The sequence below is a fragment of the Eriocheir sinensis genome, chromosome 61, assembly GCF_024679095.1.
Source record: "Eriocheir sinensis breed Jianghai 21 chromosome 61, ASM2467909v1, whole genome shotgun sequence".
Lineage (NCBI taxonomy): Eukaryota > Metazoa > Arthropoda > Malacostraca > Decapoda > Varunidae > Eriocheir > Eriocheir sinensis.
The window spans coordinates 8,954,090-8,971,589 of record NC_066569.1 but is presented as its reverse complement, the minus strand read 5'-3'; the positions used below and the strand labels follow the sequence as shown (position 1 = coordinate 8,971,589).

The window sequence follows — 17,500 nt, the reverse complement described above, 5'->3', positions numbered from 1 at the left end:
TTTAGGTTCATGGTACGGGAAAAGGCTCAAACTACCACCAGGGTCTTAAAGGTACCCCTGAAAATACCCAGAAATCCTACGAAAGCCTTGTCAAAAATGTGAGCTTGGGTGCCGAAATGTATAAGAGGGTAAGTTAGGTAGAAAAAAAGTAGATAGTAGGCTAATATTAGGACTGTAGGCAAAATATTCAGATTGTGAGCTAGTCGGTTCTTTAGGCTGTTATTATGCTTGTAGGCTAAATATCAAGACTGTAGGCTAGGCTAAATAATAGGATTAGGTTACATACTATGATCATTCGTTAAATACTAGAGAGAAAAGGAAGGAGAGGATGGAGAGGAAGGAAAGTAGAGAAAAAGAGAAGAGGATGGGAAAGGATGGAAAGAACGGGAAATAGAGAAAAAGGGAAAGAGAAGGAAGCGGATGGAAACTTATTAGAAAGCAGAGAGGGAAAAAGAGAAAAAGGGGAGGAGAGGAAGGGAAAAGATGGGAAGGAAGGAGGGGAAGGGAGAGGATGGAAAGAAGGGGAAATAGAGAAAAAGGGATGGAGAGGAAGGAAAGAAGGGAGGAAAGTAGAGAAAAAAGAAGGAAGAGGGAGAGAGTGGGAAGGAAGAAGTAGGGAAAAGGGGAAGGAAGAGGAAGGGAAAAGATGGAAAGAAAGGGAAATAGAGAAAAATAGGAGAGGAAGAGAGGAGAGGGAAACTTAATATTGGAAAACAGAGAGGGAAAAGAGAAAAAGGGAAGGAAAGGAAGGGAAAAGATGGGAAGGAAGGAGAGGAAGGGAGAGGATGGAAAGAAGGGGAAATAGAGAAAAAGGGATGGAGAGGAAGGAAAGAAGGGAGGAAAGTAGAGAAAAAAGAAGGAAGAGGGAGAGGATGGGAAGGAAGTAGGGAAATGGGGAGGGGATGGAAAGAAGGGGAAATAGAGAAAAAGGGATGGAGAGGAAAGAAAGGAGGAAAGTAGAGAGAAAAGAAGGAAGAGGGAGAAGATGGGAAGGAGGAAGCAGGGAAAAGGGGAGGGGATGGAAAGAAGGGGAAAGAGAAAAAGGAATGGAGAGGAAGGAAAGAAGGGAGGAAAGTAGAGAAAAAGAAGGAAGAGGGAGAAGATGGGAAGGAAGAAGCAGGGAAAAGGGGAAGGAAGAGGAAGGGAAAAGATGAAAAGGGGAAAGTAGAGAAAAAGGAAAGGAGAGGGAAGCTGATGGAAACTTATCATCGGAAAACAGAGAGGGAAATAAAGATAAGGGGAGGAGAGGAAGGGAAGAGATGGGACGGAAGGAGGGGAAGGGAGAGAATGGAAAGAAGGGGAAATAGAGAAAAAGGGATGGAGAGGAAGGAAAGAAGGGAGGAAAGTAGAGAAAAATGAAGGAAGAGGGAGAGGATGGGAAGGAGGAAGCAGGGAAAAGGGGAGGGGATGGAAGGAAGGGGAAATAGAGAAGGAAGCAGATGGAAACTTATCATTGAAAAGCAGAAGAGAGGGAAAATAGAGAAAAAGAAGAGGAGAACAATGAAAAAGATGGAAGCAGAGTAAGAAAGTCTATACTATAAACAAAATCCACGCGGGGTACCACAAGGCCGGGTCCCCTCGTCACCTCTCCCTCACCTTGTATATGACCTGCACGTCGCCTCGCCTCGCCTCGTCCCGGTAGTCGAGGAGCACGTAGAGGACGGCCTGGGCGCTGAACGGCTGCCGCGTCGCCATCAGAGGCCGTGGCAGGAGAAAAGGATGAATGGCAGCCGGAGCGACGCGCCTCCTCCCGCCATTTGCAATCAGCTGATGTCGCCGCCGCTGCTCATTTGTTTGCCAATAATATTCACTTCGGCGCCCCAGCACATATTTGACAAGACTTTCATGGGAGTTTGGGGCATTTCCAGGGCCCTTCTTCTTTAATATGAACCTAAAATACCACTCGCTGTTATAGAACCCGATGCCCAGCACATATTTGACAAGACTTTCATGGGAGTTTGGGGCATTTCCAGGGCCCTTCTTCTGTAATATGAACCTAAAATACCACTCGCTGTTATAGAACCCGATGCCCAGCACACATATTTGACAAGACTTTCATGGGAGTTTGGGGCATTTCCAGGGCCCTTCTTCTGTACCATGAACCTAAAATACCACTCGCTGTTATAGAACCCGATGCCCAGCACATATTTGACAAGACTTTCATGGGAGTTTGGGGCATTTCCAGGGCCCTTCTTCTGTACCATGAACCTAAAATACCACTCGCTGTTATAGAACCCGATGCCCAGCACACATATTTGACAAGACTTTCATGGGAGTTTGGGGCATTTCCAGGGCCCTTCTTCTGTACCATGAACCTAAAATACCACTCACTTCTATTATAACCCGATCCCAAGCACACATATTTGACAAGACTTTCATGGGAGTTTGGGGCATTTCCAGGGCCCTTCTTCTGTAATATGAACCTAAAATACCACTCACTTCTATTATAACCCGATCCCAAGCACACATATTTGACAAGACTTTCATGGGAGTTTGGGGCATTTCCAGGGCCCTTCTTCTGTACCATGAACCTAAAATACCACTCGCTATTATAGAACCCGATGCCCAGCACATATTTGACAAGACTTTCATGGGAGTTTGGGGCATTTCCAGGGCCTTCTTCTGTACCATGAACCTAAAATACCACTCGCTATTATAGAACCCGATGCCCAGCACATATTTGACAAGACTTTCATGGGAGTTTGGGGCATTTCCAGGGCCCTTCTTCTGTACCATGAACCTAAAATACCACTCGCTGTTATAGAACCCGATGCCCAGCACATATTTGACAAGACTTTCATGGGAGTTTGGGGCATTTCCAGGGCCTTCTTCTGTACCATGAACCTAAAATACCGATCCCCAGCACATATTTGACAAGACTTTCATGGGAGTTTGGGGCATTTCCAGGGCCTTCTTCTGTACCATGAACCTAAAATACCGATCCCCAGCACATATTTGACAAGACTTTCATGGGAGTTTGGGGCATTTCCAGGGCCTTCTTCTGTACCATGAACCTAAAATACCACTCGCTGTTATAGAACCCGATGCCCAGCACATATTTGACAAGACTTTCATGGGAGTTTGGGGCATTTCCAGGGCCCTTCTTCTGTACCATGAACCTAAAATACCGATGCCCAGCACATATTTGACAAGACTTTCATGGGAGTTTGGGGCATTTCCAGGGCCTTCTTCTGTACCATGAACCTAAAATACCGATCCCCAGCACATATTTGACAAGACTTTCATGGGAGTTTGGGGCATTTCCAGGGCCCTTCTTCTGTACCATGAACCTAAAATACCGATCCCCAGCACATATTTGACAAGACTTTCATAGGAGTTTGGGGCATTTCCAGGGGTAGTTTTATGACCCTGGTGGTAGTTTGGCCCTTCTTCTGTACCATGAACCTAAAATACCACTCGCTATTATAGAACCCGATGCCCAGCACATATTTGACAAGACTTTCATGGGAGTTTGGGGCATTTCCAGGGGTAGTTTTATGACCCCGGTGGTAGTTTGGCCCTTCTTCTGTACCATGAACCTAAATACCACTCGCTATTATAGAACCCGATGCCCAGCACATATTTGACAAGACTTTCATAGGAGTTTGGGGCATTTCCAGGGGTAGTTTTATGACCCTGGTGGTAGTTTGGCCCTTCTTCTGTACCATGAACCTAAAATACCACTCGCTGTTATAGAACCCGATCCCCAGCACATATTTGACAAGACTTTCATAGGAGTTTGGGGCATTTCCAGGGGTAGTTTTATGACCCTGGTGGTAGTTTGGCCCTTCTGTACCATGAACCTAAAATACCACTCACTATTATATATGGAACCCGACTGGGGGAAGCGTCTGACAATCCCAATCCCTTTTATCTTTCTTTACGAAACGACAAGGTTATGAATTCCTACGTCATATTAAGTTAATCTTACGTACATTTAATTGATTTTAAGCTGTTGAAGAAAAAGTATCATTATTAGAACCATGCTTTTGTCATATCAAACAAAGGCTGAATTTTACGCACCTAATCAACGTGGTCTTAACGGATTTTTGTATTTCACTCTTTTTACACTAAGCAAATAATGCCTCCGTTGTGCAGTGGTTAGCGTGCCTACCTACGATAGCATATACGCCCCCAACTTTACCTTTAATATTCTCCTCTTAAACCCCATTTCATTAACCATATTTTTCTTCTTCTCTTTAATAGGAGGCGCGAATAGCAACCAGCGTGGGTTATATATGAATCAACATTTTCTTATTTGATTAATCAGCATTTTTTCGTCAACTTTCCACGCCTCCACAACGCCCACTCGCGAGGCTGAACCACAGGGAGAAAGCACTGAGAGAGGGAGGGAGGAAGGGTGAGGGAGAGAGAGAGGGAGGGAGGGAGGGAGGAAGGGAGGAGGAGAGGGAGGGAGGGAGGAAGGGTGAGGGAGAGAGGAGGGAGGGAGGAAGGGTGAGGGAGAGAGGGAGGGAGGGAGGAAGGGTGAGGGAGAGAGGGATGGAGGGAGGAAGGGTGAGGGAGAGAGAGAGGGAGGGAGGGAGGGAGGAAGGGTGAGGGAGAGAGGGAGGGAGGGAGGAAGGGCGAGGGAGAGAGGGAGGGAGGGAGGAAGGGTGAGGGAGAGAGGGAGGGAGGAAGGGTGAGGGAGAGAGGGAGGGAGGGAGGAAGGGTGAGGGAGAGAGGGAGGGAGGGAGGGAGGAAGGGTGAGGGAGGGAGGCAGGGTGAGGACAGCGTTGCCAGATTATCGTATTCAACACAACATATCATTTTTAAGCCTCAAACTCTCGTACCTACACAAATATCGACAGAAAATCATCAAAGTTAGCATTAAAACTGTTATTTATTGATGTTTGTTTGTTTTTTTGTTATAGATATCGGTCAGAAATTACGAAAATGCAATGCGATGAGTACGATAATTTGGCAACGTAGGATGAGGCTCGTACCATTGCATCACGGATCAAGCGCGGAGAATCCAGGCCCTTCACGTGCATTCCAATATTCTTCGCCCATGACTCATCGCCCCTATACCATTTTCCTCCCCATTCCCATTCCTTTTCCTCCTTTTTTTCCTTCTCCTTTTTCTAATTAGGTCACCACTTCGTTATCATTTTCCTCTTCATCATTTAAATTTCTTCCGTTTTCCTCATTTTTTCCCTTTTCCTGCTTTCTTTTTTCCTCATTTTCCTCCTTTTTATATTTCCTCTTTCTCCTCCGTTTCATCATTTTCTTCCATTTTCCTTTTCCTCTTTAATTTCTCTCATTTTTTATATTTCCTCTTTCTCCTCCGTTTCATCATTTTCTTCCATTTTCCTTTTCCTCTTTAATTTCTCTCATTTTCCTCCTGTTCCTCCTTTTTTTCCCTTTTCCTCCTCTTTTTCCCTCCTTTTCCTCCTTTTTTACATTTCCTCTTTCTCCTCCTTTTCATCTTTTATCCCGTTTCCTCTCTTCTTTTCTTTCCTTCTCCTTTTCTTCACTTTAAATTCTCTCCATCTTTCTTACTAACAATAAAACCTTCTCTCCTCTCTGTAAGCCATTTTCCCCCTCCGTGGTCTAGTGGTTAGCGTGCCTGTAGTTACGAATCCGTGGGGCCGGGTTCGAATCCCGGCCTGCATCTGTTCATCCTCCCTTTCGAGCTGGTCAATTAATGGATACCTGGGGAAACCTGAGGAAGGTAAACTGTGGTAACCGGATGTCACACTGGGCCTTTGTCCGTCTCCCATCCCTCCCTCGATCCTTGTTCATATTATAATCTATCCTTTTCCTCCCTCCTCCCCTCTTTCCTTCTCTCCCTCACTCCTCTTTCTCTAATTTCATCTCTCCAACCCCTCCCTCGATCCTTGTCCATATTATAATCTATCCTTTTCCTCCCTCCTCCCCTCTTTCCTTCTCTCCCTCACTCCTCTTTCTCTAATTTCACCTCTCCCACCTTCGTTACTCCGTTTCTTCAATGTTCTGTATTCGTGGTATGAAGGAATACAGTAAATTATCATGTAAGTTAATAAGTAGGCAAGCGAAGGTTTAATGAGACGGAGATGAGCACTGAGGCCACGCGCAGCTATAGCGTATGCACCTGTCTTACCTGTTATACCTTTCCCTTCTATAGATGAACGAGGAAGTAAGGAAAAGAGTCATGTTCTCTCTAAAAAGCAGTTTAAGTAGGTGTTCTTTCGAAAAGGTTCACTCAGCCTCGCCTCGGAGCTTCGTTCAAACGGGTTCCGAGTCGATGAGTCACCGTGTTGTCATCCCCTTGAAGGCCGTACAAGTGCCGCTGGTGACGTCATCAGCACACTTTACTTTAATAATTGTGTATATTTTACTTTAACTGTATTATATTTGTGGTTTATTTTTATTTATTTATCATTTAGCTTTAGTATAATTTTGCACTTATCTCTATTCTTTATTCATATAGTAGTGCGTATCTTTTTTTTATCGTCAAATTTATTATATTCATCTCTTTATTTGTCTTTTATTAGTCTTTACTCTCTACATTTATCTTGCTTATCTTCATTATTTATTCCTATTTATCTTTCCTGTGTCTCTGTTCTATTTTATCTCACCTAATTTGCTTTATATTTCTTTTTTATCGTTAACAGATCACAAAGAAAAGAAATCATCGTATCAGTCATCTATTACCTCCATCGTATATCTTTTCAATCAATCATTTAATTTTCCTTTTATTTTAGGTCATGGGAGAAGGAGTCATTGAATTATCGCTCGCTTGCTTATTTACTTACATGACAATTTACTTTATTTCTTTATACCACGAATACAGAACATTGAAGAGAGCAACGAAGATGGGAGGGATGAAGGAGGAAGAGGAGGGAGGGAGGGAGAAGAAAAGAGGGGAGAAGAGAGGAAGAGGAGAGATAGTGGAGAGAGAGAGAGAGAGAGAGAGAGAGAGAGAGAGAGAGAGAGAGAGAGAGAGAGAGAGAGAGAGAGAGAGAGAGAGAGAGAGAGAGGAGAGAGGAGGAAGAGGAGAGGGAGAGAGGAGAGAGAGAGCGAGGAGAGAGAGAGAGAGAGAGAGAGAGAGAGAGAGAGAGAGAGAGAGAGAGAGAGAGAGAGAGAGAGAGAGAGAGAGAGAGAGAGAGAGAGAGAGAGAGTGAGAGAGAGAGAGGAATGGAGATAGAGAAGGAGGGAGAGAGAGAGAGAGAGAGAGAGAGAGAGAGAGAGAGAGAGAGAGAGAGAGAGAGAGAGAGAGAGAGAGAGAGAGAGAGAGAGAGAATGAAGGGAAATAAGAGAGAGAGAATGAAGGAGAGAGAGAGAGAGAGAGAGAGAGAGAGAGAGAGAGAGAGAGAGAGAGAGAGAGAGAGAGAGAGAGAGAGAGAGAGAGAGAGAGAGAGAGGAGGAGGAGGAGGAGGAGGAGGAAGAGGAGCCATGCAGAAGAAGAAGAGAAGGAGGAGGAGGAGGAGGAGGAGGAGGAAGAGGAGCCATGCAGAAGAAGAAGAGGAGGAGGAGGAGGAGGAGGAGGAGGAGGAGCTGAAACACGAGAACATCCAGGTATTTTTGTTTATATTTACCTGTAGACAAGGTATTACTCTCTCTCTCTCTCTCTCTCTCTCTCTGTCTATCTATCTAGCTATCTCTCTACCGCTGCAAAACATCACTCTTGTATTGCTAACCTCTGTATAGCGACTTCTTATGCGTGTTAACTATATATAGCGCGTAGAATAAATAAGCAATCTTAGCCTTGTACTCTGCATGGTAAACAATTATAATTTTAACTTAGACTAGAAGAATATATATATAAGAAAATGTGGTTTATCAATGACATTTCTCCCTCAGACATTATTTTATGGAGGTGCGTCTTATAGAAAAATAAATATACTGCCCGGCAAAGCAAATATATAAGATCAACTTGAAATAATAAAAGGAAAATATTATAATTGCCTCCATAACTAAAATGAATATCCTGGTACGATATTCTAAACGTCAAAATAAAGAATATAACAATTAAAGGATATTCTGGAAGAGCAACTTGAAATAATAAAAGGAAAAGATTATAATTGCCTCCATAACTAAAATGAATATCCTGGTACGATATTCTAAACGTCAAAATAAAGAACATAACAAAGGATATTCTGGAAGAGCAACTTGAAATGATATAAAGAAAAGATTATAATTGCCTCCATAACTAAAATAAATATCCTGGTACGGTATTCTAAACGTCAAAATAAAGAATATAACAAAGGATATTCTGGAAGAGCAACTTGAAATGATAAAGGAAAAGATTATAATTGCCTCCATAACTAAAATGAATATCCTGGTACGGTATTCTAAACGTCAAAATAAAGAATATAACAAAGGATATTCTGGAAGAGCAACTTGAAATAATATAAAGGAAAAGATCATTTGCCTCCATAACTATAACAAAATTAGGCATCGAAAATAAATAATCCTGGAAGAGCAAATAGAATAAATAATGAAGTAATAAAAGAAAAAAATCATTTGTCTCTATAACTAAAACTAATATATGTCGGTAGAAGTCAAAATGAAGTCTGATAAGGGTCGAGGGAGCATGAGCTAATCCTCCCTTCGCCTCCTTGGGACAGCCTTATAAGCGGCGGGGAGGCCATCGGTGCTCCTGGAAAATAAATCCCTTGGAGGCGTGGGAGGAAGGCGTGAGGAAATAACTTTATTATTCCTGCGACTCTCATCTCTTTCTCTCTCCGGAAGAAGTTAGTCAGTCTCAGCGTTACCATATTGTCGTACTCAAAACACCGCATTTATCAGTTGCACGCTCTAAAACCCTCGTATCCACACCAATAACGAGTCTCTATTAAAGTTATCGCTCAAAACATTAATTACTGATGTCTGTTTGCGGCAGTAGTGTCATAAAAAGGGAAATAGAATATGCTGAGTGGCTGAGTGCGATAATTTGGTAACGCTGGTCAGTCATCAAGGAGACCGAGGAGGGGAATAAGGGTCGTGGAAGGAGGATCGGAGGGCTTTAAAGGGGTGTTAGGCGGCGGGAGGGAGCGAGCAATAGGAGAATCAGATGCTTTAATGGCGGGTGTCGATGCTCAGGTGTTACTCCGCCGCGCCTTTCCGGGGTTGTCGGTGTGGCGGGCGCGGCGTCTATGAGTTGAGGGTGAGCGAGGCGGACGTCCAGTGGCACACAATGTTATTTTCCTCGCACAGTGGGAGCCCCGTGGCGCCCCAGTGACCCCCAGGGAGCCGGACACCCACCCGGGGCATGAGCGAGTGGCCGAGGGCAGCCGAGGAGCGCCGGGCCTGAGGAAGAGCTGGAGGCGGGGTGTGTTTACAGTGCAGGAGAGGAAATACAAAAAAAGCATAGAAAAGCAGGACCATACGAGTGAAAAAGGGAGAAAAAGAGGATAATAAGAACAGGGGAATTAAGGAACGAAGATTTATGTAGTGGGAGGCGTTTTAAGCTCACGCCCACGCCTACTGCACCATTGGCCTGGACTCGTGTTTACAGAGAAAGGAAAATATACAAGAAATAGAAGAGCAGAGAAAAAACAGGCCTATAAGAACAGGAATTAAGGAACGGAAGATTTAAGTAGTGGGAGGCGTTTTAAGCTCACGCCCACGCCTACTGCACCATTGGCCTGGACTCGTGTTTACAGAGAAAGGAAAATATACAAGAAATAAAAAAGCAGAAAAAACAGGCCTATAAGAACAGGAATTAAGGAACGAAGATTTAAGTAGTGGGAGGCGTTTTAAGCTCACGCCCACGCCTACTACACCCCTAGCCTGGACTCGTGTTTACAGAGAAAGGAAAATAGAAAAGCAGAGAAAAAAACAGGCCTATAAGAACAGGAATTAGGGAACGGAAGATTTAAGTAGTGGGAGGCGTTTTAAGCTCACACCCACGCCTACTGCACCATTGGCCTGGACTCGTGTTTACAGAGAAAGGAAAATATACAAGAAATAGAAGAGCAGAGAAAAAAACAGGCCTATAAGAACAGAAGAATTAAGGAACGAAGATTTAAGTAGTGGGAGGCGTATTAAGCTCACACCCACGCCTACTACAGTACTGGCCTGGACTCGTGAATTCAGAGGAAGAAAAATATACAAGAAATAGAAAAGCAGAAAAAAAACAAGATTATAAGAACAGGAATTAAGGGACCAAGATCTGTGTAGTGGGAGGCGTTTAAAGCTCACACCCACGCTTAGTCTGCACTCGTGTTTACCGTGAAGGAAAAACAAATACAAGAAAGAAAAGCACGACCATACGAGTGAAAAACTACAGAATAGAACAATTTAAGCACCAAGATTTAAGTAGTGGGAGTCGTTGAAAGCTTACACCCACGCCTACCACTAGTCTAGCCTGGATTCGTGTTCATAGTGAGAGAAAAGGAAATTCAGGAAACCGAAAACCAGGACCATAGAAGTGAAAACCCAAAGAAAATAACAACAGCACCGGAAAAGAAGCATTAAGGGGATAAAGACTTTAGTGGGTGTTATTATAAAGCCCACAACCACTTATTTTATTGGACTAGCCTGGTCTCTTGTGCCAGGGACTTAACACCACCATGAACGGGCTAAGTATACGAGATATCTGCTGTCTCTTCTGCTGGCCGCCCTGCCCCTCCAGCATAGCGGCTAAGATGGCCTTCATCCCGCCAGAACCCACCTACTCCTTCACCCCTGACGAGACAGGCTCCCGCCACAGCCTGCACCTGACAGAGAAGGCCGAGTGGCAGTTCACAGACAAGGAGAAGGAGGCCATTGAGGTTTTCTACACCCGTACGAACCGCGGGAACAAAATTGCGTGTATGTTCGTGCGCTGCTCACCGAACGCACGCTTCTGCATCCTGTTCTCACATGGCAATGCGGCGGATCTGGGACACATGAGCAGCTTCTACCTCAGCCTGGGCACGCGGATCAACTGCAACATCTTCAGCTACGACTACTCCGGCTATGGGGTCAGCGCCGGCAAGCCCTCCGAGAAGAACCTTTACTCGGACATTGACGCTGCGTGGCATGCCCTCAGGACGCGTTATGGGATTTCCCCGGAGAACATCATCCTGTACGGCCAGAGCATCGGCACAGCGGCCACCATCGACCTGGCCTCGCGCTATGAGGTCGGGGCCGTGATCCTACACTCCCCGCTCATGTCGGGGATCCGTGTCCTCTTCAACACCAAGCGCACCTGGTTCTTTGATGCATTCCCCAGGTGAGTGAACTGGCTAACAAGTTGATTATAGCTTGTTTAATACTTTTTACCTTGCCTAGTTATATATTTATTTTGTTTTGCTTATTTATTTATGCTAATGATGTGATTATCCGTTTTTTTTTCCCCTTCCCATTTGTGTGTTTATTTATTTGGATATTTAATTACTTATGCTGATGATATGATTGCCTGTATTTTTTCCCTTGTCTATTTAATATTGTACTTGCTAACGATTTCACTGGCTTTGTGTTTTATTTTTCTCCTGCTGTACGTAATATTGTACATGCTCTTGGTTTTATTCTCTTATTTTATTTCCTTTGCTGTACTTCATATTGTACACTTGCTAACAATTTTATCATCTTTATTTTCTTTTGTTTCTTTGCCTATTTAATATTGTGCTTCTTGCCGATTTTATTATCTTTTTACTTTTACTCCTTTGCCTACATAATATTTTACATACTAATGATTTTATACGAATCTTTATTTCTTTCCTCATCTGCTTGCATGATTCACTTCTGAGGTTGATTTTTTGCTTATGACTTTATTACTTTTATTATTATTTTCCCTCACCTGGTTATGTGATTCCTGTCTGAGGTTGATGACCCACTAATGCAATTATTATATATTATTTTTTCATTTCTTTCCTGTGCTCTACTTATATGATGCGTTTCTGAGGTTGAGTGTAACGATTCTATTATCTAATATTTTTTCTCACCTGCTTCTTGTTTGTATTCTTGAGTTGCCTTGTGTTGGGTGAGTTCCCCAGTGCTGAGCCTTTCCTAGTATGTTAGTCAGGTCCTTGGCCACCTCTAAAGGGTCTTATCTAGATTTCCATTGTGTGAGTCCCTGTCCTCTCTGTCTATATATAAATTATTTGCATTCTCGAGCTTTCTTGTGTTGAGTGAGTTCTCCAGCGCTGAGCCTTTCCCAGTATGTTATCAGGTTTCTTGTGTCTCTCTAAATGGTGTTATCTGGATTCCTATTGTGTGAGTCTCTGTCCTCTCTATATAAGTACATCTTGTTTGTATTCTTGAGTTGCCTTGTGTTGGGTGAGTTCTCCAGTGTTGTCCTTCCCAGTGTGTTGTCAGGCTTTTTGGGTATTTCTAAAGGGTGTTATCTTCATTCCCATTGTGTAAGTCCCTGTTCTCTCTCTCTATATAAGTACATCTTGTTTGTATTCTTGAGTTGCCTTGTGTTGGGTGAGTTCTCCAGTGCTGTCCTTCCCAATGTGTTGTCAGGCTTCTTGGGTATCTCTGTGGGGTCATATCTGTGTTCCCATTGTGAGTCCCTGTGCTTTCTATCTATATATATTTTGTTTGTATTTTTGAGTTGTCTTGTGTTGGGTGAGTTCTCCAGTGCTGTTTCTTTCCCAGTGTGTTGTCAGGCTTCTTGGGTATTTGTGGGGTCATATCTGATCTGGATTGTGTGAGTGAGTCTCTGTTTATCTATATATATTTTGTTTGTATTTTTGAGTTGTCTTGTGTTGGGTGAGTTCTCCAGTGCTGTCCTTCCCGGTGTGTTGTCAGGCTTCTTGGTTATCTCTGTGGGGTCATATCTGTGTCCCCATTGTGAGAGTCCCTGTGCTTTCTATCTATATATATTTTGTTTGTATTTTTGAGTTGTCTTGTGTTGGGTGAGTTCTCCAGAGCTGTTTCTTTCCCAGTGTGTTGTCAGGCTTCTTGGGTATCTCTGTGGGGTCATATTTGTGTTCCCATTGTGTGAGTCCCTATGCTCTCATTATCTTGTTGTGGGTGGAACTTTTTATACATTCTCTATCTCTAGCCAACACCACCTACTACCACCGCCACTACTACCCTACTACTACTACTACTACCACTACTACTGTTCTTAATGCTTCCGGTTCTGCCCTTCAAGCTCTCATCATCATCATCATCTGTGGCTGTGACTGACCCCCTCTTTGACCTTTACAAATAACTGATGTGAGAAACGAGTCTTATAATTCCGACCATGATCAGAGGAAGAGGATTTGTAAGCTTTTTCTCTTCTTTTTCCTTTTTTTTTTTGCCTTTATTTTTTTTCCATTTTTTTCCCATTTTCTTTTTTCATTTCTTTTTCTCTCATTATGTAAATTTTGGGTCATTATCTGAATCAAACAAGTAGTAGGTTTTTTTTTCTCTTCTTTCTTTTCTTTTTGCCTTTCTTTTTTATGCATTTCTCTTGTTTTCCTTTTCTTTTTCTTTGTCTTTATTATTTTTCTTGAGCTGCCTCCTTCACTGTAAAAAAAGAATGACGCTTGAAAATGAAGGTGAATTACACATAAGATTTAAATTATTACCAAACCCTCATGAGATCAAGACAATTATCATGCCCTTTAGTTTCTTTCCGTACCCTTGAGCTGTTGTCTTCACTATAAAAAAAGAAGAAGAAAATATGACAGACAGAGCAAGACAAATAGGATGCCCTTTATAGTTTCCTTCCGTACCCTTGAACTGTTGTCTTCACTATAAACAAACAAACAAAAAAACAAAAGAAAAACAAAGACCAATTATTTATATATGAGATTTAAATTATCACCAAAGCCTCCTCAGCTGTAACCAAAGAACACGGACCAAGAGAGTTAATTACACAAGTGATAATGAGGCAATACCGTAAATAGCGCCTAGCCCCCATTACGATATTGAAGGGCAATGACCCGTAGTAGTGGCAGGAGAAGGATGATTATTTTTATAGCTCCACTAAATCTTCCGTTGACAAGCCTGGGGTCGCGTCTCCCTCGGGAAGCGTAAAGTGAAGATGAAGACAAACGGGGAGGTGTGAAGTCCCCTGAGGTAAATAGGAAGGCTTGGAGGGGGGGGGGGGGGGTTACTCGGAACACTAATGACGAAGTATACAAAGACACACACACACACACACACGCGCACGCAGAAAAAAAAGAATTAGGTTTGTTCCCATTTGTACTGTGTGTGTGTGTGTGTGTGTGTGCGTGTATGTGTGCGTTCACCTTGAGTTAACATAAAGTGAAGCCCCATAGAGTGTGTGTGTGTGTGTGTGTGTGTGTGTGTGTGAGGGTGGTGGTGGTGGTGATAGTGGTTGAGTGCACAGCTGTTTTAAGTCAGGGTCGTCACCACCACCACCACTACCACCACCACCACCAGCAACACTAGCAACACCCCCTTTTGTTCCTCTCCACCCAACCCTTCATGCTTATCCTCAATCGGCTTCCTTTCTCTCTGTTTTTCCAAGTTACCTTCTCCTCCTTTTATCTACTGGTCTATTTCCTTTTTTTTCCTCATGTCGTTTTAATCTCTATCCTCTTATTATCTGCTGAGTCATTCCATTTTCTTTTATCTTTGTTTCTCTTCTTTGTCTCGTGTTTGTCTATTTCCTTCACTATTTCCTTCTATCATCTTCTAAGTTCATGTTTTCATTTTTATGCATTTTCTTTCCTCATCTGAATTTCATCTCATTTATGCTTTCTTATTTCCTGTTTATTTCCTACATTCTCATTTTTCTTGTTTATTTTCCTTATGTTGTGTTCATCTCCATGCTCTTCGTTCTTTCCTTTCTCTCTTTTCTGTTCCTTTATTCTCTTTTATATTTTCTCTCCTTGCCTTTTCATTTCGTCTACTTCTCGGGAGCAGTGAGTAGCGGGCTTTTTATTTTTTATTTTTATTTACGCCGTTGAACCGCCTCCTTAGCTGTAAAAAAAAAAAAATCATCCTTATTTCGTCACCTTCGTAAACAAACCACCAAAGTCATTATTTTCTACTTTACAGGAAATCAGAAAAGAACTGTCATCATCTCATTTGGCTTAAGATTTAGGCGGAAATGTAAAGTCCAATCCTAGAACACTCAAACCCTGAATGACGAAGGCAACTATATGATGAAAAATTGATGTAAAGAAAACCTGGAAATAGATGAAAAATTACCTAAGGGATTATTTTACGAGGGCGACGATATTTCCTAAACCCTTTTGTATAATTCAGTTCCTTTTCCATCATCTCCGCTCTTTACTAACCTCTTCACGTTATCTTGTATACCTCTCTTTCGTTGTGCTCGCCAACTTTTTTGTCTATATTTTTATTTTCTTATCTCATTTTTCATGTTTACTTATTCATTACACTTATCTTTCCTTCTAACCTCTTAATGTTATCGTCCACACCTCTCTCTCTCTATCTTTTTTTTTTTTTACATCCCTGCCTATAGTGCTGGTAGGGCTTCTTCAGGGGCCAGATGGTCGTCCCAAGCCCACCGTAGCGCAGGCAATATTTTATAGTGGTGCCAGCTATCCTTGGCTCATGCTGCCCCCCGGAACTCATTCTTGATTCACTGGACGTTTTCTTCTAGTGTCCGCGTAATGGGTGGTCTCCTGGACAGCATGTGGGTAGTCTGAGGCCCCTCGGCGGTGACTGAAAAATCCCAGGTGGTAGCGTGGGGATTCGAACCGATGTTGTCCATGGCGTGGTGAATGTGGGCCCAGCACGCTAACCACTCAGCCACCGCCGTTGTTGTTCTCACCTCTATCTTTTTTTCTCCTCATCCCATTTTTCTTCATTTATCTCACTTTTCCTTCTTTCCCTCTAAGCTCTTCTTGTTATCTCCCACACCTCTCCTTTTATAATTTTTCTTCATCTATCACTTTTTCTTCTTTCCCTCTAATCTCTTCATGTAATCTTCCACACCTCTCTCATTCTTTGTTCTTATCTTTCTATCTTTTTCTACTTATTCCATTTCTCTTCATTCCTCTTATTTTTTCCTTCTCTCCTAATCTCGTCATGTTATCTTCCACACCTCTCTCATTCTTTGTTCTTATCTCTTTATCTTTTTTCTCCTTATTCCATTTCTCTTCTTCATTCCTCTTATTTTTTCCTTCTCTCCTAATCTCATGTTATCTTCCACACTTCTCTTTCTTTGTTCTCCTCTCCCGTTTATCTTTTTTCTCCCTTATCTCATTTCTCTTCATACGGTCATTTATTTTTCTTCCTTCTCTATTTTAACCTCTTCATGTTATCTTGCATGCATCTCTTTCTTTGTTGTTTCTCACCCTTTTTATCTTTCTCCTCCTTATCTCAGTTTCCCTCGGCACATTCATCACATTTTATCACATATTTTCCTGCACTCATTCATTCATCACACTTCTTGTCTTTCCTTTTAACGTTATATTTCACCTCTTCTTTACTGTTCCTTATTCTTTATCTCATTTTTCCTATGCATATTCATTACATTTGTCTTTCCACACTTAACCCGTCCGCTGCAATTGGCACGGATTTGGCCTTCACTGGTAGCCTGGTAACATGCACTCCCAGGTCTTTCTCTGCCTCTGTGGTGGATAGTGGAGTGTTTCCCATGTGGTATTGTTGTGCTGGATATCCCTTCACTGGTAGCCTGGTAACATACACTCCCAGGTCTTTCTCTGCCTCTGTGGTGGATAGTGGAGTGTTTTCCATGTGATATTGTTGTGCTGGATATCCCTTCACTGGTAGCCTGGTAACATACACTCCCATGTCTTTCTCTGCCTCTGTGGTGGATAGTGGAGTGTTTCCCATGTGGTATTGTTGTGCTGGATATCCCTTCACTGGTAGCCTGGTAACATACACTCCCAGGTCCTCCTCTGCCTCTGTGGTGGATAGTGGAGTGTTTCCCATGTGGTATTGGTATGCTGGATTTCCCTCCCAAGCTACATGACTTAACATTTTTCTTCATTGAATTGTAGCAGCCACTTGTTGCTCCACTCCTGTAGCTTGGTGATGTCTTCTTGTAAGAGGTCCGCAGTCAGGGGGTTAAATACTCTCCTCCAAGGTGCTTTATTTTCACTCCTTTTCCTCTTTATTTGTATGTCTCTCTCTCTCTTCTTTCCCCTTCCTTCCTTCCTTCCCTCGTGTTCCTTTCCCAGATCAAAGAATAAGGCTTAGAACACTTTCAAATTCTAACATTTCTAACCTAATTTTTTTTCTTCTCCTGACAACTTTGAACCCTTTTCCCCCTACTCCACTCCCTGCTCTCCCCTCTACTTCCTCCCCCATTCCTCCTACTCCCTCCTCCATCCCCCCTTCCCCCTTCTCCCTCCACTCCCCTTGCCTCCACCCCTCTTCCACTCGTGTGCATCCATGTTGATGAAAGACGTTACCCCCTCCTTACTTCCTCCCCCATTCCTCTGACTCCCTCCTCCACCCCTCTTTCCCCCTTCTCCCTCCACTCCCCTTCCCTCCACCCCTCTTCCCTTCACCCCCATGAAAGACGCTACCCTCCCCTTACTTCCTCCCCCATTCCTCCGACTCCCTCCTCCATCCCCCTTCCCCTTCTCCCTCCACTCCCTTCCCTCCACCCCTCCTCCACCCCTCTTTCCCCCTTCTCCCTCCACTCCCCTTCCCTCCACCCCTCATCCACTCGTGTGCTTCCATG

General features: G+C 43.2%; 2 protein-coding genes across 2 annotated transcripts in view; one reads left to right on the top strand and one right to left on the bottom strand.

Annotated features, from left to right (window-relative positions):
- LOC126986022 (meiosis 1 arrest protein-like) overlaps window positions 1–1,805 on the bottom strand; it is a 15,010-nt gene extending 13,205 nt beyond the window's left edge. Inside the window, exon 1 of the mRNA XM_050841709.1 lies at window positions 1,597–1,805. Coding sequence (XP_050697666.1) covers window positions 1,597–1,695 — 99 coding nt within the window. The 5' untranslated portion in view covers window positions 1,696–1,805. The remainder of the gene's footprint in view (window positions 1–1,596) is intronic.
- A 7,826-nt stretch (window positions 1,806–9,631) lies between these two features.
- The window catches only part of LOC126986358 (alpha/beta hydrolase domain-containing protein 17B-like), a 19,864-nt gene continuing 11,995 nt past the window's right edge, over window positions 9,632–17,500 (top strand). Inside the window, exon 1 of the mRNA XM_050842414.1 lies at window positions 9,632–11,140. Within this exon, the coding sequence (XP_050698371.1) occupies window positions 10,497–11,140 (644 nt within the window). The 5' untranslated portion in view covers window positions 9,632–10,496. The remainder of the gene's footprint in view (window positions 11,141–17,500) is intronic.